The sequence below is a fragment of the Budorcas taxicolor genome, chromosome 2 (assembly GCF_023091745.1).
Source record: "Budorcas taxicolor isolate Tak-1 chromosome 2, Takin1.1, whole genome shotgun sequence".
Taxonomy (NCBI): domain Eukaryota; kingdom Metazoa; phylum Chordata; class Mammalia; order Artiodactyla; family Bovidae; genus Budorcas; species Budorcas taxicolor.
Genome location: NC_068911.1, coordinates 107,066,712 through 107,092,980, shown reverse-complemented (window position 1 = coordinate 107,092,980; position 26,269 = coordinate 107,066,712). Strand labels below are relative to the sequence as shown.

Here is a 26,269-nt window from a genome sequence, read left to right as displayed (position 1 = left end):
GGCTATATATTGTCACCCTGCTTATTTAACTTCTATGCAGAGTACATCATGCGAAACGCTGGACTGGAGGAAATATAAGCTGGAATCAAGATTGCTGGGAGAAATATCAATAACCTCAGATATGCAGATGACACCACCCTGATGGCAGAAAGTGAAAAGGAACTAAAAAGCCTATTGATGAAAGTGAAAGAAGAGAGTGAAAAAGTTGGCTTAAAGCTCAACATTCAGAAAACGAAGATCATGGCATCTGGTCCCATCACTTCATGGGAAATAGATGGGGAAACAGTGGAAACAGTGTCCGACTTTATTTTTCTGGGCTCCAAAATCACTGCAGATGGTGACTGCAGCCATGAAAGTAAAAGATGCTTACTTCTTGGAAGGAAAGCTATGATCAACCTAGATAGCATATTCAAAAGCAGAGACATTACTTTGCCGACTAAGGTCCGTGTAGTCAAGGCTATGGTTTCTCCAGTAGTCATGTATGGATGTGAGAGTTGGACTGTGAAGAAGGCTGAGCGCTGAAGAATTGATGCTTTTGAAGTGTGGTGTTGGAGAAGACTCTTGAGAGTCCCTTGGACTGCAGAGAGGTCCAACCAGTCCATTCTGAAGGAGATCAGCCCTGGGTGTTCTTTGGAAGGAATGATGCTAAAGCTGAAACCCCAGTACTTTGGCCACCTCATGTGAAGAGTTGATTCACTGGAAAAGACTCTGATGCTGGGAGGGATTGGGGGCAGGAGGAGAAGGGGACGACAGAGGATGAGATGGCTTGATGGCATCACTGACTCGATGGACGTGAATCTGAGTGAACTTTGGGAGTTGATGATGGACAGGGAGGCCCGGCATGCTGCGATTCATGAGGTCGCAAAGAGTCGGACACGACTGAGCGACTGAACTGAACTGAAATGTCCATTTTTGTCCATAAAGCTTTCCAGTTGCTCCATCTATTGAAGAGAGACTTTTTTCCTGCCTAAATTGCCCTAGCACCTTTGTTGAAAGCCAGGTGACCAAATATGTATGCATCTATTTCTGGGCTCTATTCTCCATGAGTTAAAAGTCACTCAGTCATGTCTGACTCTTTGAGACCCCATGATTTGCAGCACACCAGGCCTCCCTGTCCATCACCAACTCCCAGAGTTCACTTAAACTCACATCCATCGAGTCAGTGATGCCATCAAGCCATCTCATCCTCTGTCGTCCCCTTCTCCTCCTGCCCTCAATCCCTTCCAGCATCAGTCTTTTTCAATGAGTCAGGTCTTCACATGAGGTGGCCAAAGTACTGGAGTTTCAGCTTCAGCATCATTCCTTCCAAAGAATACCCAGGACTGATCTCCTTTAGAATAGACTGGTTGGATCTCCCTGCAGTCCAAGGGACTCTCAAGAGTCTTCTCCAACACCACACTTCAAAAGCATCAATTCTTCAGCACTCAGCCTTCTTCACAGTCCAACTCTCACATCCATACATGACCACAGGAAAAACTATAGCCTTGACTAGACGGACATTTGTTGGCAAAGTAACGTCTCTGCTTTTCAACATGCTGTCTAGGTTGGTCATAACTTTCCTTTCAAGGAGTAAGCGTCTTTTACTTTCATGGCTGTAGTCACCATCTGCAGTGATTTTGGAGCCCCCCAAAAATAAAGTCGGACACTGTTTCCCCTGTTTCCCCATCTATTTCCCATGAAGCGATGGGACGAGATGCCATGATCTTCGTTTTCTAAATGTTGAGCTTTAAGCCAACTTTTTCACTCTCCTCTTTCACTTTCATCAAGAGGCTTTTTAGTTCCTTTTCACTTTCTGCCATCAGGGTGGTGTCATCTGCATATTTGAGGTTATTGACATTTCTCCCGGCAATCTTGATTCCAGCTTGTGCTTCTTCCAGCCCAGCATTTCTCATGATGTACTCTGCATAGAAGTTAAATAAGCAGGGTGACAAGCAGCCTTGACATACTCCTTTTCCTATTTGGAACCAGTCTGTTGTTCCATGTCCAGTTCTAACTGTTGCTTCCTGACCTGTATACAGGTTTCTCAAGAGGCAGGTCAGGTGGTCTGGTATTCCCATCTCTTTCAGAATTTTCCACAGCTTATTGTGATCCACACAGTCAAAGGCTTTGGCATAGTCAATAAAGCAGAAATAGATGTTTTTCTGGAACTCTCTTGCTTTTTTGATTATCCAGATGATGTTGGCAATTTGATCTCTGGTTCCTCTGCCTTTTCTAAAACCAGATTGAACATCTGGAAGTTCATGGTTGAACTGAACTGATTCTCCATGAGATCACTCAAGCCAATATAACTCACTTTCATCAGAGCTCAGTTCTCTTCTGTTTAGAAACTTGTGGGCTGTAGCTCTAGAATAAATGAAGAGGTCAGTCTTGCTGAGGTGATGGAATAATTCTGTCTAAAGTAGTAGGAGTGGGACACCACTGGTGATCTAACAGCAGTAATTTTCTGCCTTTCTCTGTGCAGTGCTGGGGTGATGTTGGCAGGTTGGATGGATGGTGAGGACCTTGACTGTGTACAAGTGTCTGTTTTTAAGGTATTTGGGAGTCAATACAACTTCCAAATTAAATTCAGAGTTATGCTTGAGGGCATGTCATATGGGAATATGAATCTATTGCTCATAGCAGATTCAGGAATTATAGGCTATTGCACAAGAAGGTGCCTACACCATTACCCAATCTGAGCTGAAAATAGGATCCCTGAATGCATTTCCTGGATGGTTCAATACAGACTAAGCTTCCAGAATGAAAGGCATCAGAAGGTCCACCAACTTCCTTAGAGACCTCTTCTCTGGTCCAACAACCATAGTATTAGTCAATGTTCACTCAACAATTATCTCTAAATGCATCATCTATATTGCTTTATTTTCTTTCTTAGCAAGCTTAGCAAGAAGACTGCTATTACTATTTCCATTTTACAAAAAAGAGACTGAGACATAGAAAGCTGGGACTCCTGTCCCATCTTTCTCTAGTTAGGAAGAGGCAGAGTTGGGCTCTGTCTCCCTGACCTCAGTGTCCACATTTTTTTTTTTGGCTGCACCGCAGGCATACAGGATCTTACTTCTCCAACCAGGGATCAAACCCTTGACCTCTACAGTGGAAGCTGTCGCTGCTGTTCAGTCACTAAGTCGTGTTCAGACTGTTTGGGAGCCCATGGACTGCAGCATGCCAGGCTTCCCAATCCTTCACAGTCTCATCGAGTTTGTTCAGATTCATGTCCATTGAGTCAGTCATGCTAACCATCTCATCTTCTGCCTCCCTCTTCTCCTTCTGCTTTCAATCTTTCCCAGTATCAGGGCCTTTTCCAACGGTTCGGCTTTTCACAACCGGTGGCCAAAGTATTGTAGCTTCAGCTTCAGTCCTTCCAGTGAATATTCAGGCTTGATTTCCTTTAGGGTTGACTGGTTTCATCTCCTTACAGTCCAAGGGGCTTTCAAGAGTCTTCTCCAGCACCACAATTCAAAAGCAACAATTCTTCAGTGCCCAGCCTTCTTCATGGTCCAACTCTCACATTCTTACATGACTACTAGAAAAAAACCCATAGTTTTTTTTTTTTTTTCCTATGGAATCTTTGTCGGCAAAGTGATGTCTCTGCTTTTGAATATGCTGTCTAGGTTTGTCACAGCTTTTCTTCCAAGGAGCAGGCATCTTTTAATTTCATGGCTGCAGTCACCATCTGCAGTGATTTTGGAGCCCGAAAAGATAAAATGTCACTGTTTCTACTGTTTCCCCATCTATTTGCCATGAAGTGATGGGACTGGATGCCATAATCTTAGGTTTTTGAATACTGAATTTTAAGCTGGCTTTTCCACTCTCCTCTTTCACCCTCATCAAGAAGCTCTTTAGTTTCTCTTCACTTTCTGCCATTAGAATGGTATTATCTGCATATCTGATGTTGCTGATATTTCTCCCAGCAATCTTGATTCCAGCTTGTGACTCATCTAGGGCAGAGTCCTAACCACTGAATCAACAGGGAATTCTCTCCCACATGTTTAACCACAAGGTGACATGCTTCAGAGTACTCACTCAGTACAAAAGCCTCAAGAAACTTACTCCCATGGATGAGGCACTTGCTCCAGAAGACCTGAGGCAGACAAGCTGACTGGGTAGGCAGCATCTCTGTGAACCTGCTCACCTGGCCCCAAGCCTCCACTCCTGGCCCCTCCATCCTGTCTCATGCCCTCCTGCTAACCATCTCCTACCTCCCAAGGGAGGTCATACAGAATGGATTTGAAAGACTGCTGGGGCAGGCTGAGTGGAGGCTGGGTTTGAAGCTGAGGGGACAAGAGGAATGGGAAGGAAGCGATGAGTGTCTTCAGATAGAGCACCTGTGAGAGCAACAGGGGCTAGAAGGGGGTGGGAAGGACTTGAAGGGATCTGCCTAAGGAGGAGGAGGAGTCAGGCAGGCCGTGACTGAGGGTTCCAGGAGGAGGAGTGAGCGCAGAGGCTCAATTTCCAAAGAAGTTGTCAAGGTGGGAGCTCAGAGGGGAAGGGAGAGGCCCTGAGTGAGAGGGGAGGAGGAAGGGGAGGAGACAAACAGGAGTGTGGGGAGGGGGCAGGCTAAGCTGGTTCCATCCTCTCCACCTGGTAAAGATGGACCAAGAGGTGACAAGCTACTGAAGAACTTAAGGAACTCTTCCTAGTAACTCCTGAATGCTCAACACCTCACAAAAACAAAAGCCTACAAATCTAAGAGTCACACTCACTGTGAAGGAAGATCCTTGGGGAATGTTTTCACCTGTGGACTTGCAAGTACAATCCTAATATATCCTTTACCAGAGTTATCTCTCTAGCTTTGTTCCTGAGAGTGAAATCCCATCAGGGGCCCGTGCAAGGACACCACTGACCGCCCCCAGCTCTGCAAAGCCAGCCAGGCCTCTGTGTGAGGGAGATATAGCAACACTGCGGGAAGAGATGTGCCCAGAAAGCAGGTGGCCACCCCACACTGTGAGCCACCTTCGTGTCCCACGAGGCCTGGAAATGAAACAGCGCTGACGACTGGTTGCCTGAAAGAACACAGTTGTGAGGGAGGCTCCCTCCTCTTGGTGGAAGCTCCTTTGTTCTGGTGGGTGGGATGGAATCTCAGGCAAGAAATTAGCTGAGAGAAAACAAGGGGAGATTTGAAAGCAAGCCTGCGACTCAAGGAAGAAGAATCAAAACGATGCCAAGCAACCACTCCTGACCCACAACAGAGTTATTTTTCCTTTCTTCCTTCTCTGTTTTCCCTTCTCTATTCCTTCTTCCTATCCAGACACACTGGAAACAAACAGGAAACAAATGCCTGAGAAAAAGAAAGCAAGCTCACACAGATCCCTTGGTCCCTGTGGCTGCTCTGCCTCTAAGAGCCTTCTCCTCCCTGGACCTCAGCCTCAGAACCTCCTCACCCAAGCCTGTCTCCCCAGTGTCCACTCTTCCTTCAGATCACAGTGGAGGCCCCAACATGCCTCCCCCATAGCAGGCTTGACTATCTCTACTACACCCCTCATCACTGAAATCAAATGTTTAAGCTCTCTGGGTCTCTCCCCAGCTGTGAGCTCCTGGAGAGCAAATGCCAGCTCCTAGGAGAAGGAAATGGCAACCTGCTCCAGTGTTCTTGCCTGGAGAACCCCAGGGACAGTGGAGCCTGATGGGCTGCCGTCTATGGGGTCGCACAGAGTCGGACACAACTGAAGCGACTTAGCAGCAGCAGCAGGAGAAGTCAAGGCCTTTGCAAAGCAATGAAGAAACACTAACCGTCAGTGCTAGTTGACTTTGAATCCCCAGTGCCTAGACAGTAGGCACAGTAAGGATCAGTAGGCATTCACGTGGTAGCAATTATTATTATCAGCATATGACCATATGTTATTCATTGCCAACTGGGAACAATGCATCATTTTAATTATAATTGTTATCACTTTTAGTGCATGTGACTTAAGGAGGAGGTTAGGCCCAGACACTGTCAAGAGCTCAAGGTAAACAAGTGTAATGAGCCAGTACAACTCAACAGGTCACTGAGAGAAAGTGCATGGGGAAGGATGAGACTTCCTGGGTCATGGGATCTGACATAATGCCTTCTGCTTTCTCCAAGCACACAACAGTTGATGGAGCAATTCCACATTCATCGCATCATTTAGTTCTCACAATGTTTGTTGTGGAGCAGGGGGCATGACACCCATTTACCAAGAAGGAAACTGTCTCTCAGAGAGAAGACACAATTTGCTGGAAGTCTCACAGCCAACGAGTGGTGAGTTAGACTTAGAGGACACCCTGCCTACACTGTACTGGGTGTTTCCCAAAAGGAAGGGGCCCAGAGTTGGCTGTGGCCACCTGAAGCCAGAGAGAGACAAGCACTAGTCCTGTCCAGCCAGAGGGAGGGGACCAGGAGGCAGGAAAGAGGGATCAAGGGGCCCATCTGAAAGGCACTCAGGCCACGAGCAGTTCCGAAACTAAAATCGGAACCTTCAGAGTAGTCACCACCATAGTAGCACTGTCTCCTGTTAATAATATTATTTTAAATAAATGGCTCACTTGATCTTTATCATAAACCCCTGATGAAAATATTGTCCCCATGTGGCATATCCGGAAGCCCAGAGTCAGAGAGATGGAGCAATTTGCTTGCAGTGGTCTCATGGGTACTGGGGCGGGGGGAGTCACTCAGCCTCCACGCCCTCCCCTCTTTCCACGTGACTCCATGTAACCCCTGAATTCCCTCATTCCCTACTTCTACTCTTCCAAGGCTTCTCGGTACACCTGCCTGCATGCTTTTCAACAGACAACGCAACAGGAGCACACCCTGGTCAGCAGCACAGATTGCAGGGGTCCCGTGTGGCGGGAGCAGCAGTGGCAGCCAGAAAAGGCCAGGGATGGAATCAGCTGGGGGCCAGGCACCTCCACCCGAACACGAGAAGTCAAGAAAAAGCAAAGCAAAAAACAAATGGAGGGGGTTAAAAAAAAAAAAGGAGAAGAAATAAGACAGAAGGTTCAGACTTGAAAAGCCAATGAACAGTGGGACCGCGGAATTCCACAGTATCAGGAGCCAAGACAGCCGGGACGAGGAGACAAGGGTTCAAATCCAGGCACTGCCACCAGCCAGCTGATGACCTCAGGAAGCACACTTCTGCTTTCAGAGCCCCCAGGTGCCACCACAAGAGAGAATTGTGCCACCGGCCCCTGCCTTCCCTTCTAGGGTGTGGTGGGTGTGAAAACAGCAACACAATGATGCTCATGTCAAAGCAGCCACAGACATAATACCAAACCATTGCCAGCGCATCTGCAGCAGCACCCACACTCCCCGGCTTCTAGAACCATAGTTCCTGCAGAGTTTCTGAGAAGGCTCTTTTAGAACATGCTTCGTCAGTGATCCAATGAGACCCCATGCAGGCCATGAGGGAGCAAACAAGCCATCTGCCCAAGAAGCAGGAGACACTGTGGAATCCTTTCGGGGTCCCCTGAGAATGGGCTGGCCTGTCTCCTCCAGCACGAGGCCGCTGAGGAGCAGGTGACACCATGGCTCAGGGCCAGCCGACTTCACAGGAGGGCGATTCCTAACCGCATGGCTTTCTTTCAAAACTCACCCATTCTCACAGATTACTCGCACTCTAAGAATTGTGCCGGTGACATTAAAAAGAAAGCTGCTGAGAAAATAGGCCTGGGGCGGGGAAAACATTGCTTCAGACAAACCCATGTAACAACCTGATGGAAATCACACATCAAAAGGTAATTCTGGGGACTTCCCTAGTGGTCTAGTGGTTAAGACTTTGTCTTCCAATGCAGGGGGTACAGGTTCGATCCCTGGTTGGGGAGCCAAGATCCTACATACATCATGGCCAAAAAACCAAAACATAAAACAGAAGTAATACTGTAACAAATTCAACAAAGACTTCTAAAATGGTACATATAAAAAAATCTTTTAAAAAAAAGGCAATTCTGCAGATGAGGGCAAGGGTGAAGCTGTAACTCGGACCTAAAATTTAGGATATCAAAACCCTAAACTCCAATCTCCCTGGTTTCAACCACCACAAACTATGAGCCACCAAGAGGCACAGACTGCATTTGGTCTGCCGGAAACTAATCACCTGCTCCTAACCAGGGTTCCCCAAATATTTTAAGTATAAATATGCCTTGGTTACTTGGTTACATAATTATGCCAGAGTTTCCACAACTCTGAAGGTTTAAAAAAACAAATACAACAGACCACCTTACATCTTTCCTTAGAGTTCTGACAGGATGACCATAAATGGGTATGATTTTTAAATCCCACACCGGGACTAATAACATACAGTGGGCGTGAACCCTACCAGGACAGGGACAGTCTTGGTTCAATCACAGAGGTCTTCACCCTCTCTGATCTCACCTAGGCTGGGCATGAGACACCCTAGCAATGATGTGGATTTTACCTTGGTGAGCTTCTTCTCTTAGGAATATTTGTACCATAAGATATAAGGCTGCTTCTAGCTAAAACCTGTTCAGCTTTCAAGACAAAAACAAGGAGGGCCACAAACAAGGGTCTACAAGCACAGCTATCCATTCTACATCAAGTAAGCCCTGCCTCACATTAATTTTTAACACCTAAATAAATGAAAATGTCAACGAGCCCAGTGCTGAGAATTCCCACCAATAAACATTTCTTAGAGTAGAGTCAGATTTCCATTCCTTGTAAAATCCAAAGATGTTATCTGACTGGCATCTTAATTGATCACACAATACTTTTATGTCTAGATGTGGCTCAGACAGTAAAGAGTCTGTCTGCAGTGCAGGAGACCAAGTTTGAGCCCTGGGTTGGAAAGATCCCCTGGAGAAGGGAATGGCTATCCACTCCAGTATTCTTGCCTGGAGAATTCTGTGGAGAGAGGCCTGGCGGGCTACAGTTCATGGGTTTGCAAAGAGTTAGACACAACTGAGCAACTAATTTTTAAAGGGCTTCCCTGGTGGCTCAGACACTAAAGAATCCGCCTGCAGTGCAGCAGACCCAGGTTCAATCCCTGGGTCTGGAAGATCCCCTGGAGAAGGGAATGGCTACCCGTCCAGCATTATTGCTGGGAGAATCCCATGGACAGAGGAGCCTGGCAGGCTGCAGTCCATAGGATTGCAAAGAGTCGGACACGACTGAGAAACCAACATGTTCACTTTCACTTTTCTCAAGCTTCAGATTCTGATGGAATGGAACACATGATAGTCAGTCTGATGAAGGAAGACGATGAACAAGTCCAGATTCAAGGTAACCAGGAAGAGCACGGTAAGATAAGATATAACATACAGAGTAGAAGACATGGGATTATTTGCCTGAGCCAGCTGTTCTCAAAAAGATGAAACCCATAGGTAGGTACACTATCACCCTCCAATCCATCTTTCCTCCGTGTCACTGAGCTGTTAGTTGCGATGATAAATAACAGTTAAGATCCTGAGGAGGTACCAAAGAAATGGCTCTAATCTCAGGTTCAAGTTGGCAAGGGGTGGGGGCGTTAGGTACACAGGACAACTTAAGGCAGTCACTTTAACAGCTCTACTAAATACAGTGTAATGCCCACTCCATTTTCTTTTTCCCCATAAAAACACACACACAAATGCAATACATTACCCCCAAAAGATTAACATGTGTTTTTCTAAAAGTGAAACTAAAGGTCTCATAACTTAGGCCTTTTATAAGATGGTGCACATAGTCGAGCGCAAACCAAGTCACACCCTAAAAGAAGAGCCCGTAATTTTGCATTACATCACTATGCAACTCATAAACAGGCACACCTCATTTCACCGCACTTTACAGATAATTATTATTATTTTTACAAATTGCAAGTTTGTGGTAACCCTGTGTCCAGTAAGTCTATTGGCACCATTTTTTCCAACAGCATTTGCTCACCTTCTATCCCTGTGTCACATTCTGTTAATCCTCAAAATATTTCAAACTTTTAAAGACATCTGTATTGGAGGATAGTTGATTTACAAAGTTGTGTTAGTTTTAGGCGTACAGCAAAAAGAATCAGTTACGTATATACATATAGCCACTCTTTTTTAAAAGATTCTTTTCTCATATAGGTCGTTACAGAGCACTGAGTAGAGTTCCCTGTGCTATACAGCAGGTCCATATTAGTTATCTATTTTATATAGACTCATGTATATATGTCAATCCTGACCTCCCAATTTACTACCCACCCCCTCCGCATTTTATCACATTTCTTACAGTGGTCAGTGATCTTTGATGTTACCATTACAAACAGATTGTGACTTGCTCAAGTCTCAGATGATAGTTCACATTATCTTTGCAATAGGTATTTTTAAATCAAGGTATGTACATTGGTTTTGTTTTTTAAGATATAATGGCATTGAACACATAATAGGCTACATATAATAAATATAGTATTAACATAACTTCTATGTGCACTGGGAAACCAAAAAAATGGATGATTTGCTTTATTGCATTAATTGCTTTACTGTGATGGTTGGGAACGAAACCCGTCATATCTCTGAGGTAAGTCTGCAGAGAGAATCATTGTAATGGCAGTATCTTCATCTCCTGATAGGTAAATTAGCCTTCAGGAGACTGCAAAAATCTTTCTTTATCAGTATTCATAAGATGCGGGGCAAAAATAGAATCAGAGTGTAAAAAAACAACAACAAAAAAGAATCTGGTGCCTCTCACCAAGAAAATGAGGCGGAAACACACTTTAATATGAAATTGTGTCCTCCAGTTTCTGCATTCGAATGTTAGTTGTGTCAGAAAATCTAATGTGAATAGATTTAGTACTGAATTGAGGTGCAAAGGCAAACATAATTCTTACTATAAGTCATTGAGTGGATGCAGAACAGATGCAAACAACACAGGTTGGAGCACTGCTATATAAAAATCACCTCATTTCTGTTAATATAAAAGACATTAAAAGTAGTCCAAAGGCACAGAACACGCACCAGCTCAACTATCTTTTTGTCTTGCCCGGTGCTTTTCTCTGCTGAGTCATTTACATTCTAATATGAGGTCTTCTGGACTCCTAAGATACTGTTTATTTTCTCTCCACCTGCCCAACTTCCCCCAGTATGGGGTGAGAGGTAATACAAGAGGCTAGTACCCTCAGGAAAGACTCTTAAGAAAAAAGAAGAAACTTACAACTTCCGGGAGCAGCTTAGTCGAGAGGTCATGGATGGCTTTGACCACTATACACACAGATGACAGAAGGAATATCACCCCCAAGATGACACAGGCTCTGCAAAGAAACAGAACATAGGGATTCAACTGGGAGAACTCCATCTGGCTAGTTTACACAATGACAGTGACGATTATACAAGCCGAGGCCCTAGGACCCACCATACTTTGCCATACTCCCACCATGCCCACCCACAGCATCAGAATTAATGCTGAATCATTTCTAGAACACAGTTCAGTGATTTATCATCAAAACCAACCCCATGGGAAAGGGTCTCACCATCCTACATGACCTCGCAGCATCCCATGAATGCTGGTACAGAAGGGTCTTCAAGGCCATGAAATCCATTCTCCTGCCTGGCAACACAACATGTTACTCCTCCTCTAGCTGGAGTACAGAGGTTAATAGCAAAGAGTGGAGGTTCTGAAGTGAGACTTTCCAGGTTCTACCATTTAACCTGCTGCTTGATCTTGGTCAAGCTACCGAACTTCTTTTAGCCTCTATTTCCTCATCTGTCAAGTGGGAGTAATATTTCCTACCTGAAGATAAAATAAGATAATGCAGAGAGCATAAAAAATTAATCCATTAATGCTGGCTTAAATGATGGAAGAGAAAAGCACACCCTGGATGTCTCTTGCTGATAGGACAGGCCAGACACTTTTGGATTTTCTCAAACATAAAGAGGAATGATTCAGTAATGACAAAAGAAGAGAGTTCATCTGCTGTATTTAAAATGGATAATCAACAAATACCTACTGTATAGCGTAGGGAACTCTGCTCAATCTTATGTGGCAGCCTGGATGGTAGGGGAGTTTGGGTCGGGGGTGGGGGGATGGTTCATATATATGGATTGCTGAGTCCCTTCACTGTCCGCCTGAAACTATCATAACATTGTTAACTGACTATATTCCAAAATAAAATTAAAAGCAAAAAAATAGAGTGTTCATGGCAGGATGAAGCAATTCTTTTAAAAAATAAATGAGAGGAGAAAAGGAAGGATGAAGTCAACCAAGACACCATGCACAGGAGAGGAAAGAGCAAGTTAGGAATGAGGTCATGGGAAAAGTCAGAGGACACCCAGCCAGGGGAGTGGGGTGGAGCTGGAAGGATGACTATTGGGCTTGGGATGCACCAGCTGGCAACCCAGACACTCACAGGAGGGAAAAATACAGAAAATGAAAGTAAACCTGAGGAAATGATGGTAGAGATAGAAGGGTCAAAATACTAAATGAAAACGAAGAGAAACAGAAAAGAAACCAATACAAGAATAACTACAGTCAGCCCTACATCATTCCTGTCCCAACCTGAGGTCACCATCACTTAGAAGCCTTCTCAGCCCTCCTCCCGAGCCACAGAATAAAACCATTTTTCATTGCCCATGCTTTAATTACCATGTTCTGGACTAACAGAAGGACCCAAAGTGGCACCGATTTAGAATCCTAACCAGCCTATAGACAGACACCTTTTCCCAAACCTAAGGGTCAGAAATAAGTGGGTAAACAGGCTGCGTGGAGTTCACTCCAAAGGCTTCTTATCAACACATTAGTTGTAGGTTTTATTCTCTCAAAAACACAGATGGGAAGGTACTTCAGCGGTGATCAAGTGGCTATGACTCCACTTTCCAATCCAGGAGGTGTGGGTTCGATCCCTGGTCAGGAAATTAAGATCCCACATGCTCTAGCATGAGGCCAAAATGTAAAATCACAAAATCAAAACACGGAAAGAAGTGATCAATGTGGGCTGGGGTGAAACACAAAAGAAAAAAGGAAAAGTAATAAGCAGGCGGGGGCTCTTGGTACAGACCTGAGCTAAAGAGAATCCTGGACCTATAACCACGCAGGTGATCCACCCCAGGTGCCATATATCCTCATAAAGAGCCTGGGGGGAAACATACACTCAAGGTGGGCGATGGTGGGGGAGTGGTGGGGTGTGAGTGTGTGTGCTGGCATGTGTGTAGAGAGATTACAGGTAGGTGTGTGGGGGTTGGTGGGTGGGAGGGTGGGTGTGGGCGTGTAGAGATTACAGGCAAAAAGCACCCAGGGACACAGCAGCAGAAATGAAGAAGGCTACAGTAGGTGAAGTGCCTGGCGCTGGTCACCACAGTCCTGGCAGGGTAATCAGGGTGGAGGGGACCACAGCCAAGAGGGGCATCATGCAGGAATGAGACGGCTTCCTGGAGGGCCCTTTAGTGACCAGACACTGGGGCAGGACCAGGGATTCCAGGGCTTGGGGGATCAAAGCTCCCAAAGCAACTGGCCCAAGGCCCAGCTATCCCACAGGACAAACAACTATGGACCCACGGTGCCCAGCACTTGAAGTAACCCCTTCTCCCTGCTAGCAAATGGGACCGTGAGAGGTGCCATTTCAGGAAAAGAGCCTCAAAGTCAGGCCTCCACTCAAGTGACTAGCACACATGCTCTCTCTGCTTCACCCTTTCAGATAAATTTAATCTCCAACTCGGTTTTCTAGCCCTCACACTTTACACCCCACTGAGGAATTTTTCTCAGGGTCAATCTTATCAGAATCTCTAGGGGTGAATACAGACATCTGTATTTGCTTTTTAAATTGCTTCTCAGAAACAGAAGTAGACCCACAGACATAGAAAACAAATTTATGGATACCAAAGGGAAAGAGTAGGGGAGGGATAAACTAGGAGATTTGAGATTAACATACGCACACTACTGTCTTTCTTGGACAGAGGAGCCTGGCGGGCTACAGTCCATGGGGTTGTGTCGAGTTGGACGCAGCTGAGCACCCATGCTATACTATATATAAAGTAGATAAACAGAAAGGTTCTACTGGACAGCACAGGGAACTCTACTCAATATCTTGCAATAACCTATAAGGGGAAAGAATCTGAAAAAGAACGTATGTATGTGCGTATATGAAGTGAAGTGTTAGTTGCTCAGTCGTGTCCGACTCTTTGCGACCCCCATGGATTGTAGCCCGCCAGGCTTCTCTAGAGTCCATGGGATTCTCCTGGAAAGAATACTGGAGTGGCTTGTCGTTCCCTTCTCCAATATGCATGTATATACCCATACATGAAAAAGTGAAAGTGTTAGTCACTCAGTCATGTTCGACTCTTTGCAACCACATGGACTATAGCCAGCTGGCTCCTCTGTCCAAGGGATTCTCCAGACAAGAATACTGGAATGGGTAGACATTCCCTTCTCCAGGGGATCTTCCTGACCCAGGGATCGAACCAAGGTCTCCCACATTGCAGGCGGATTCTTTACCATCTGAGCCACCAGGGAAGATACACACACACACACACACACACACACACACACACACACACACACGTATAAAACAGAATCCCTGTGCTGTATACCTGAAACTAACAGAACACTGTAAACCAACTATACTTCAGTAGAAAAATAAAGCTCCCCAGGCAATTCCCTGAACAATCTCTCAGGGCTGAGTCCCAGGCGCAGTTCAAGGGAAGGCCCTGTCCTTAGAGAGCTTCCACTATGGGGGAAAATGCATCCTTCTCTGAACAGAAGGGACCCCCCGACCCCCAGCTGCTGAGGAAGGAGGGGTCTAACGTTCCTTGAGAAACCTGCAGCACACCCGTTACTTGATCAGTCTTCTCTCACTGAAGCATGAGAGAACCCAAGTGAGAGGCACTACTTGGGTGCTAAACCTTCTGTAGAGCATTGACCACAACATCCTCAAGAAGCCTCCATCTCCAAATTCCCCAGAGCGGGCAGGAACAAATGTCTGAGCTCCTTCCTGACAGGGACCAGTGATGCTGCAGGCCTCTCTCTTTCTCCCGGTCAACACAGGCACACCTTGATAATACGGATTTGGGTTTTGTTGGATTCTGTTAAGGAGACAGGTATAAGAGATGCAGTGGTCTGCTTACATAATATCTTGCTTATATATCTTTAACCAAAACTACCTAGAAGTTCCTTAAGGGTGAGAACCACATTTTCACATCTCAGTATCTATAGCAGCACCTGGCAGGTGCCCCTGCAAGCATCTGTAGAGTATATATAATCATTAACTGATTGGAGCCACAAATGGGGTCCACCCAGGAAGGTTTGACTCCCTGAAATGAAGTGTTCGTTGCTCAGTCATGTCCAACTCTTTGTGGCCCTGTGGACTGTAGCCTGTCAGGCTCCACTGCCCATGGAATTTTCCAGGCAAGAATACTGGAGTGGGTTGTCTTCCCAACCCAGGGATCGAACCTGGGTGTCCTGCATTGAAGGCAGATTCTTTACCAGCTGAGCCACCTCCCTATATTAACTGATTACCTAACCACTGACTGATTTGTAACGTCCCCCCCTAGAGTTTAAAGGGGCATCAACCACTTACCACTGGGGATGGGAAGAGGAAAGAGACTCCTAACACTTAAGCCAAAATGCCTGTGGAATAGCCCACACTGTAAAACAACTCCGAAATGTAATGAAAAAAAAATCCAAAGAAATCGATGATTTGTTTATTCATGTCGAATTTTACAGATCTGTCATCATATTTGCCTCAAAAATATACCTACAAATATGCTCCAAATGTTTTAAAAACCTATTTTCATCTTCTTTTAAATGTGTTGCAAATTCAGAAGCCAGTCACTCTTTCATCAACACTGCTGGAAGCCTGTGTGTCAGAGCTCCCCCATAGCTGAAAGCAGCTATTATTAGCTGAGCGTGTGATGCTATTTTTTTTAACATGTTATTAATAATATATTGTGTTTACACAGCAGCTTTCTCCTCAGGCACTCAGAGTTCTGCACATCAGCTCCTAAATGCCCTGGTGGCCACTGACCAGACCTAGGTTTTTGTTTTTCTGTTATTTCATGGACTGGAGGGGTCAGGGGTGGAGAGAGGTTTGTTTCACAGACACAAGGAGTCAAAATGGGATTGTGGAGGATTGGCAAGTTTCCCCAAGGTCACCCCAGGAATCTGAAGTCCACCCAGAAATAGAAGCCAGGTCTCCTGACGTCCTCCCAGTGGTCAGCCTCCCTGGCCACTCAAAGGCTCTGGGCCTTCACGTGACATCCTCACGCCACCACTGCCCTGGGACTGCAGCGATCTCCCAGAAGCAGAGATTTGGGTCAGGAGCAAATGCTGCAAATATGGCTGCTTCCTAATGGGCAAGTGTGGGCTGCTTCCTGGTTTGTGGGGAGGCGGTGAGTGATGGGGGAAGGGACCTGCTCCATCAGAGCACCACGGCCTTCACCAGGAGAGGCTGGCCTGGCAGGGAAAGAAGGCAGTGTAGAGCCAGGTCACCACAGCGAACACAACTCCTCCCTCCAGCCCAAACCCTACAGCAGGAAAACATTGAGCCAGGAAGAAGCAAAAGATGGCTTTTATAATTTTCTGGATTGTTTCTTAATCCATGTACTGGCTTATTTAAGAGCTCTTCCATCCTCACTATACATTTGCCTTCCCTATTGTAGTTTTCCCTTTCCTAGATACAAATGCCCATACGTAAAACAGACAAGTAACAAGGATTTACTGTATAACACAGGAAATTATTCCAATATCTTGTAGTAACCTTTAATGGAATACAATCTACAAAAAAAAAAAATCGAATCACTATGCTATATATCTGAAACTAATATGATATTATAAATCAACTATATTTCAATTAAAAATAATAAAATTGGGGTGAGGGATAAATTGGGAGATTGGGATTGATGTATACACACTACTAACTAATAAGGACCTACTGTGCAGTGCAGGGAACTCAGCACTCTCTAATGGCCTATACGAGAAAAGAATCTAAAAAAAACAGCGGATATCACTGATTCACTTTGCTTACACCTGAAACTAACACAACCTTATCAATCAACTATAGTATGCTCAACACAACTTTTAAAAATACAAGATAAAAGAAATAAAACTTAATTGAATAAAAAAAGAAAGAGGCAAAATGAACTGCTTGTTGTTATTCACTCACTCAGTTGTGTCTGACTCTTTGTGACCCCAGGGACTGCAGCATACCAGGCTTCCCTGTCCTTCACTATCTCCTAGAGCTTGCTCAAACTCATGTCCATCGAGTGGGTGATGCCATTCAACCATCTCATCCTCTGTCACCCCCTGCTCCTCAAATGAACTGCTGCCCCCTCCTTGAACACAATGTGCCAATCCAGACTGAAGCTGCATTTAAATTCTCACAGAAACAGTGATTATAAAAGCATGGTCCATGGACCAGCAGTCTCCACATCACCTGGGAACTTGTTAAAAATGAAAATGCCGGAGGTCAACCCAGACCTACTGAATCAGAAACTCTGCAGATGGGGATCCAGCAATCCGTATTTTAATAACTCCTTCAGACATTCACTGCAGTTTGAGAAACACTGTAGTATCAATCTTGTCAAAGATATACTTATTAATAATATCTGAAAGATTAGCAAAATCCAAAGAAATAGTTGAAGCCACTGGTATTTTTTTTTTATTCTCCTAAAAGCTGCAAATTTCTTCGGCATTGTAAATCTATCACCTTGCAGTCAGCATTAATTTTTGCCTCTGAAATTGTACAGGACACCAACTGGCAGACACTCTCACAGCCCAAGTGAGAGAAGGTTGGAAGTTTGGTCCCCAGTCAACTATAGGCTTAAGGGCCTGAAATCATATGAATAAAGCCTGGGTCTTATCATATCAATTCTAAGTTATTTGCCAAAGAGAAACTTCTTCTAATCATCCCCTAATTTACAAAAAGCCTTCAAACACAGTTGCTCTGGCACTTTACCAATTCAGTCCACAGCTTCAAGTGTAATGTTTTATCATTTTCCACCCCAGCCTCCACAGCACTTGTAATCTGGGTCCATCTTCAATCAAACATGAAATAAAAAATGAAAGACAGTCAAGTGGCAAGTACACGTGGTTCTTAGGGATGTATGATTTCTAATGCTGTTTCATTCTAGCTGGTCCTCTTTTACTCCATGTAGTCTGCCATTTTAAGTAAAACAACACACAAAATCAGCTAGGAGACAAGAGAAAGTGCTCCAGGAATGCCACGAGCCATTTCTCATTCTCTATAATGGCTTTGCCAAACAGCCAACATTTGATTCAAGACTCCCTGCCTCCCTTGATGCCATGACCACCAATACCCACCTCCTCTTCCACTGCAGGAGTTTGCTCCCCTTCGCTTTCTGTTCTTCCTCATCTTACCTGCTTGACTCTCAGAGGCTCTAAATCTCCATCTCCTCTCTCTACCTGTGTCCTCCTCTCTCTTCTCTCTTTAGCTCTAACCTCATCCACCTGCTGTTTTGTGAACAGGCTGTGGCGAGGGGGACAGTGGCTTGGACCAGGGATGGCTCTCAGGCTAGGGCTCCACAGGCACATGGTCAAACCCTGTCCATGATAAGATCATCCATCTCCTCAAGACTGAATCACTAACAACCTCTCCATACTCAACAGATGAACAATAAACAAGCTGACTAATCCTATCCAAGTGGAATCTCACTGACATGGGACTTTCTTCTTGGCTTCAATTGTAGGGACAAAAATCAGCATGGGGGATTTATTAGACTCAGATTCTAGAGCAGTGCAGACCAATAAAATTTTCTGTGATGAAGGAGATGTTCCATTCTGTTCTGTTCAAAAGGGTAGCCACTAGCCACATGCGGCTACAGAGACTTCAAATGTGGCTAATGCAATGGAAGAAATTAAATTTTAGTGCTTTTTAAATTAATTAAAATGTTAATTAATTAAAACAAATGACCACATGTGGTTAGTGACAACCATTTTGAATGGTGGAACTCTAATGGCTGGGTTGAAACCACAGACATTCACCAAAAACTCTGTTTAGTTTAAACGAACAATCTGTTTAGACACGAACAATCAGGTAAGTTGATGTGGGCCAGCAGTAGGTAGTGATAGTGCTAGTCGCTCAGTCGTATCTGACTCTTTGTGATCCCATGGACTACAGCCTGCTAAGCTCCTATGTCCATGGAATGCTCCAGGCAAGAATACTGTAGCGGGTTGCCATTGCCTTCTCCAGGGGATCTTCCCAACTCAGGGACTGAACACGGGTCCCCTGCATTGCAGGCAAATTCTTTACCATCTGAGCCATCAGGGAAGTCTAGCAGGTTCTACTCTGAAAAGCCTTGTGAAGGGACATCGCGCCTTTGGTGCCTTTCTCAATCAATGCATCTCCTCTCTCCGTCCGGTTAACCCCCATCTCCCAGGTTCACGTGCCTCACTCTTGATCTCATCTAATCTCAAGCGATCCTAGGACATCTGCTGCTCCACTGGGGTAACTGCATTCATCACATTTCAAGGTGAATGGAATGCCAAGGTAAGAAAACAAAACCTAGCCCCAGCCGCCCGAGAGCACACACCTGGGACAGGAAACCTGAAAACCATTACGGGACAGTCAGTAGTAGTGAATGTGAAAACTGATAATGGACAAAGAACAAAATGAAGAAAGAAATCAAAGCGATGAAACAACCTGGGGACTGAGTGGGAAGGAAGGATGGCGCTGTGGTGTGACAGGTAAGCTGGGTCTAGAGGACTAGACATGAGCCACCAAGCAGAGAAACTGAAAGGCTGTGGAGGGCACTCCAGGCACAGGGAACTTCATAAGACCCCACACTGTCGCTCCTGCTTCTACGGAAATCCAAATTGGAGAGGCTCTGCCTGGAGCATCAGGCTAGGGGAGCAGCCGTGCAACAGCCACACGAGGAAAGGCCCTCTGTGTCCTGGCAGTCCCCTCAAGATGGCAGGCACAACATCACCCACGATGTGCACAACGCTTTTTCTGCATCTACTGAGATGATCATGCGGTCTTTGTCTTCCCTTTCATTTGTGCGGTGAATCACACTGATTGATCTGCATGTATTGAACCAGCCTTAGGAACTTGGGATGAATTTCACTTGGTCATGGTGTAGGAGTTTTTTTATATTGCTGGATACAGTTTGCTAAGAAATTTGTTAAGAATTTTTGCATCTATATTCAAAAATATTGGTCCATAACTTTCTTTTTTGGCAGTATCTTTGTCTGGTTTTGATATCAGACTGACGGTGGCTTCAGAGAATCTCTTTAGGAGTGTTCCTTCCTCTTCACAATTTTTTGGAAGAATTTGACAACATGATATTTACAATGCATCTTAGACAGTACATAGACCAGTGTATTATATATAATAGTTTTGTACTTTAATATACATTAGGAAAACTGATTTTTACTCCATGCCTACAAGGATATTATTGCTGAAGGAAAAATGTCAAATATGGTTATATTTAAATAAATGTTAAGTAAGCAATGGCATAGGTGGTGCGGCACAAACCATCAAGGTGGAACACACATGCCTAAGGCTGAGGAAGCCTGTAGTGGGGACAGGAAGTTGTTAAACAGTTTGAAGCAAGAGAGGCACATGATGTGATCTGCGCTTTACAAAGACCTTCTAACTGGGGGGAGTTTGGCAGAGTTGAAGGGAAGGAAACTAGAAGCAAGGAAATCAGCTGGGAGACAAGGCTAGTAGTCAAGGAAACGAGTGATGACCCCTTACAGAGTAGCCGTGACAGCTGAGAGGGATCAATAGGAAAGACCCTGAGGAGGCAGAAGGGATGGACCCTGGTAACCAACTGAACAGCAGAGAAGGATGCCAGGAAAACCTGATCCTTCTTTCCGAAAGGAAAGAGGTAGCGACACATCTCAAAGCAGGAGGAGTGAGACCAGGGTGGGGAGCTGGTGGGGAGTCTAGTCTAGGACTCACAAAGCTCAAGGAGCAATGTCCAGACAGCCAGATACCTGGAGCTTATGGAAGCAGCATCACCCAGGCCGTGCTGCCCAGGCCACTTTCCTGGGCCCCTAGGTCTCAGGATGCTGTTTCTTGGGTATAGAGAGATGCAAGGAGAGAAAGGAACTGGGAACGACCTTCCTAGTGACTGCCAGACTCCACCAGTACCTCTGCTTCCCATATATGCTGCAAGGGGGCTGTATGCTGAGACCCAAGCCTCATCAGTGTCCTTGAATCCACAATTACCAATTGATGCCTTCAGTGTTCTGGTGCCAGGGTTCAGCACCAAAGAAGCACATGAATAACAGCCTGCCCTCATGCAGCTTACACGGGGAGGGGCAGACAGACAATAAGCATGTGAACAAACAAGAACATCCTACAGATGTAAAGGAGGAGAGTAGCAGGCCTGTATTCTACACACAGTCCTCTCCCTTCTCTAAGGAGGGGGTGTTTAACCACAGACCTGAGAGATGGAGAGTGAGCCGAACAGCTACCCGGGGACGAGCACTCTAGACAGAGAGCACGAGGAGCAAAGGTGCCCATGCAGGCGAGGCAGGAAGATATGAGCGCAGCCATTCCGGAAATAAGGCCAAGAAACAGCCTTGGGCAAAACAGGCCTTGGCAACTAAAGAACAAACGCCCAAGTCCCAGAGACAAAAGCCAGACTTGCAGGAATAAAACATTAAATTTACCTGTGTTACACCCAAGAATATACTTAGTTGCCAGAAGACAAGAAGTTCAACTATAGAAAAAGGTTTAATAAGACTGCCTTACTTATTTAGGCATGCCATGCAGCACGCGGGATCTTAGTTCTCCAACCAGGGATTGAACCCACTGCCCCCTACACTGGAAGCATGAAGTCTTAACCACTGAACTGCCGGGGAAGTCCCTCAACTCTAAACTCTAGACACATCTGCTCAGACGTTTTCTCACAGAAAATTCTCCTGCACTCCTTTCCCTTCACAGAAACGCTCCCTATTCCCAATATCCAGTTGGAGCCACCTGCTGCTGATCAAAAAAGGTGGACAATTTCTGGAAATTATCAGCGATCATGAGGCAAACCCTCCCTTTTGTTATAAAAGCAGCTTGTCCCTTCTACTTAGGGAGCTGGCACTATTTCCTTCTGCCTTCTCCCTTGTGCACAAGCTCCCTCTCTTAATAAGAAAGGTTTGCTTATCTGAGGGTCTAAGGGTCTGATGGAAGTGATATTCATTTCCATAGTGTTGCTGCTGAAGGATCTGGAAAGGGCCTGGTAACAGAGGGAACCCAGCATTTTCAATGAACAGCGATGGAGCCCTCCTGACTGGCATACATGGTCATACTAGGACTCGGCTTTTAGTTTGAGCAGGATGGGAAACCAACAATGGATTGAACAGAGAAATGACTCACATTATTTTTCGCAGGATCAATCTGGGTGCTCTGTTGAGAGCACACCAAAGAGGGTCATTGGTGGAGGCAGGGAGGCCAAGGGAAGATAATGCTGCCAGAACAAGGACCAGTGTTCATGCTCAGTCGCTAAGTCATACATACCCAGTTCTTTGTGACCCCATGGACTGCAGCCCACCAGGCTGCTCTGTCCAGGGAATTTTCCAGGCAAGAACACGGGAGTGTGTCGCCATTCCCTTCTCCAGGGGATCTTCACAACCCAGGGATCAGACCCACATCTCCTGTGTCTCCTTTATTGCAGGTGGATTCTTTTACCTGCTGAGCGATCGGGGAAGCTCCCTTTCTCAAAATCCACCTGTCCCCACATTTAATAGGAGTTATCACAAATCTTTAAGAGATCAGAAAGGAAGCTATAGGAAGGGAAAAACAAAAACCAAATGGGACCAGTTGGAACCAAGATGGTGACATACCTGACCTCCAACACAGTCTCATTATACGTCGATTTTATTACATTAGCATGACACACCTACTTGCATCATGATCAGAAATCAAGGACCAAAAGAAGATAAGAGAGGGTGGTATCCATGCCATCAAAAGCGCTGCCCCTTCCCTGATGAACTGGTACACATGCCTCCCCTCACCAACCTCACTCCTCCTCCCTTTGTCTCTACTGTTTAAAATCAAATCCCATCTCACCAAGGGATGAGAAGTTGATTTGTAAACAAAGTTCCTGCCTTTCCATTCTCAGACCACTGAATAAAGCCTCCACTGCTTCAGTCTCAGCTTTGGTTTCGTTTTTGGCTACAGGAACTGGAAGAGAAATAAAGCCTTCGCCACAGCCCTGGGCCCTAGAAAAACCCACAAGACTTAATTCTGTAACAACAATGATCTTGGAAAGAGATGCTGCTAGAATAGGGCAGGAGACGTGGAGATGGGGAGAGAGGGCTGGTTTCTACAGCTCTTGAGAGATCCAAGGCAAATGTACTGACAGTCACTGTTTTCAACCTAGGGAAGTACAAAGTGAATTGATGGGCTTTAAAGAGATTTAAAAAGGACTTTCAGGGTAACACTTGTTTTTCAGGAGAATAAGAAATCTTACTACTTAAGCAAACTGGTTACCCAGAGTGAACCATGTAAGTATATGTAAGTAAGTTTATATTTAAGATTATATTTGGTGTCAATTATCTGTGCACCAATCTCAATTTTTTTTTCTTAAACAAATACTGAATATTAGAGCTTCCCTGGTAACTCAGTGGTAAAAGAATCCACCTGCCAGTGTAGGAGATGTGGGTTCAATCCCTGGATCAGAAAGATTCCCTGGAGAAGGGAATAGCAACCCACTCCAGTATTCTTGCCTGGAGAATCCCATGGACAGAGGAGTCTGGTGGGTTACAGCCCATGGAGTCACAAAGAGGCATATAAGACTTAGAGAGAAAGTAACAACAAATACTGAGTGTTTAATTGCTGGTCTCTGCATAGAATATATGCAGGGAGATACCCAATAAGAGGGATGACAGTCTCTACAGAAAATATGTGGAGAACAGAAGCTTGCTTTTCCCTATATACCCTAGCATGCATGTTATGTATTTTGTAAACCATGTACGGGTACCACCTATTAAAATAAATACTGCATCAATGTTGAGATTGAGGGAAATACTTTCTGAGGGTCAACCAGATGCAAAGAAACCTGTGATACACTAGATACAATGACAAATAAGACATAGTCCTTTTCCTCAAAGAGTAGAAAAAGGGGGATATATATTAATAAATCACAGGAATAGTCCTAGAGAAGCTGAGATTTAAGTTGACTGAAAGAACCAAAAGAAGTCAGCTTGATAGAAGAGTATGTTCCCAGGAAACTATGTCCAAAGGCCTGTCAGAATCCATTCATTTAGCACATTTCCCTACAAGCCTTCATTGTGTCAGGCACCATTCTAGGTAGAAGCCACACAGACATATGGGGCAAGAACCTTCCAGGCAGAGGGAGGAGCAAGGCTCTGAGGCAGAAGTCTGCTTGACTTGATGGAAGAACATCAAGGCAGCCAGAGGGTTAAAGATGAAGCAGGAAAATGGTAGGTGAAGGCAGAGGCCAAGGGTCATGTCAAGTCTTAAAGCCACTGTAAAGATTTAGGTATTTACACAGACTGGAAGCCACTAGAGGCTCTGACTTGGAGAAGACATGAGGTCACATGTTTTAACAGGATTGCTGCTGCTTGGCAAAGGCAGAAACAGGGCTAATAGTTATCATTTCCTGAGATGGGGAAGAATATAGGAGAAGCAGGGTTTGGGGTGGGGCAGGGAGGTAGGGGTGATCAGGATTTGGGTTTTGGACTTACTACTAGGGATGTCTGTTAGGTCCCCACGTGGAGATGCTGAGAAGGCAGTTGGAGACAAGAGTTTAGTTTCAAAGTCCAAGTCGGGACATGTACCAGGAGTCATCACACAGATTGTACTGAAAGCCTTGAAAGTGGATGAGATCATTTGTTCAATTACAAGTGCCTCAGTAAGACTGGAATCAAGTTTCCATGAGGGATCCTGTCTGGGAAGCTGGGGAGAGAAGGGGCCAAGAGCCAATGCTGAAGAAACTCACAGACCAATCAAAGTTGTATAAACTTTCTTATGAAAACCATACAGAGCCCCTAATGGCTTTGAACATGGAGTAAGATGATTAGATTTGCATTTCAACAGCTGACTCAGTCAGTAGCCCCCACGAACTACTGGAGTAGTTCTGCTGGCTCTGACTTGCATCATTCCCCTTTTAGGCCCCACTCTCCTCAAAGATGGAGAAGGAAATGGCAGCCCATTCCAGTATTCTTGCCTAGAAAGTCCCAGGGACAGAGGAGCCTGGTGGGCTGCTGTCCATAAAGTCACACAGAGCTGGACACGACTGAAGCGACTTAGCATGCATGCATGCATTGGAGGAGCAAATGGCAGCCCACTCCAGTGTTCTTGCCTGGAGAATCCCAGGGACAGAGGAGCCTGGTGGGCTGCCGTCTATGGGGTCACACAGAGTCGGACGCGACGGAAGCAACACAGCAGCAGCAGCTCCTCAAAGAGAAGACTGACAATCACTGCAGCTGGCCTTGAACCTAGGCAATTAACCCAAGCTTGTGCTAATCAGATATTCTTTCCCTGGTCTTTGAATCTAAGATGAATAATAACAAAGACTGAATACAGAGATGATTCACCCCCCAGCAGGGGCGGTAGAAGGCTGAGGTCAGTGGGGACTCTAGACCAGAGACGTTAACCAATATCCCTCAGGGCAGTCAGGTTTTCTTCATATGTGGCAGCTGACTTCCCCCAGAGCAAGCAATCCCCAAGAATCAGGCAGAAGACTCCAGCATCCTTCCAGAACATTCTATCGGCTATGAGTGACTATATAGGCCTGCTGAGATGACAGAGAAGAGATAGAGGCATCATCTCTTATAGGGGAACGACAGGTCACACATTCAGTTAGCAAATCCTTTGTATCTTGAGACCCTCTCGTCCGGGGGCAGTCAAAGCAGTTCACACGGAGAGCTAGGTTCTCTATTGCAGCAGACAAGGGGATGGAAGGAGATCAGAAGAAAAGAAGGACGCCAGTTCCTAGTCGGTAGGCTGCATCTTTGTTCACAGCAGTTTCCTCTCAATTACACATTCCTACCCTTGCCATGCGCTTCACAGCACCTCTGAGGAGGGGAAGTGCGCATCCTGCCCACGTTCGTGGACATGTGACTTCCTTGGGCCAAGGAAATGTGAGTGGAGATGATGTACAATACATACACCACACCTGAGCAGAAGCTCTGTCTGGTTGGCCTCATTTCTGCCCTTTGCCAGAGGAACAGCAATCCTCAGAGAGGAGCCAATCCTCTGGACCAAGACCTGGAATGAGAAACTAAGGTGGAAAAGGACCAACACGAAACCTCAGCTTAAATGGAAAATGGCTTAAAGGGACTGAGATGAGGGGGTAGTTTGTTATTGCAGCAAAACTTACAGTTATAAGGTTCTTGAAAGAGAAACCTCTTATGGCAGTGGCAGCAAAAGGCTGTCTCCAAAAAGCCGCCCTGGAACTGGAGTGCGCCATTGGCTATTTGAGGACCGCTGTACAACAC

At 45.4% G+C, this 26,269-nt stretch overlaps 1 protein-coding gene across 1 annotated transcript in view; it reads right to left on the bottom strand.

Annotated features, from left to right (window-relative positions):
- Positions 1-26,269, bottom strand: part of TMEM163 (transmembrane protein 163) — a 276,084-nt gene that overhangs the window by 35,788 nt on the left and 214,027 nt on the right. Inside the window, exon 5 of the mRNA XM_052635877.1 lies at positions 11,072-11,168. Coding sequence (XP_052491837.1) covers positions 11,072-11,168 — 97 coding nt within the window. The remainder of the gene's footprint in view (positions 1-11,071; positions 11,169-26,269) is intronic.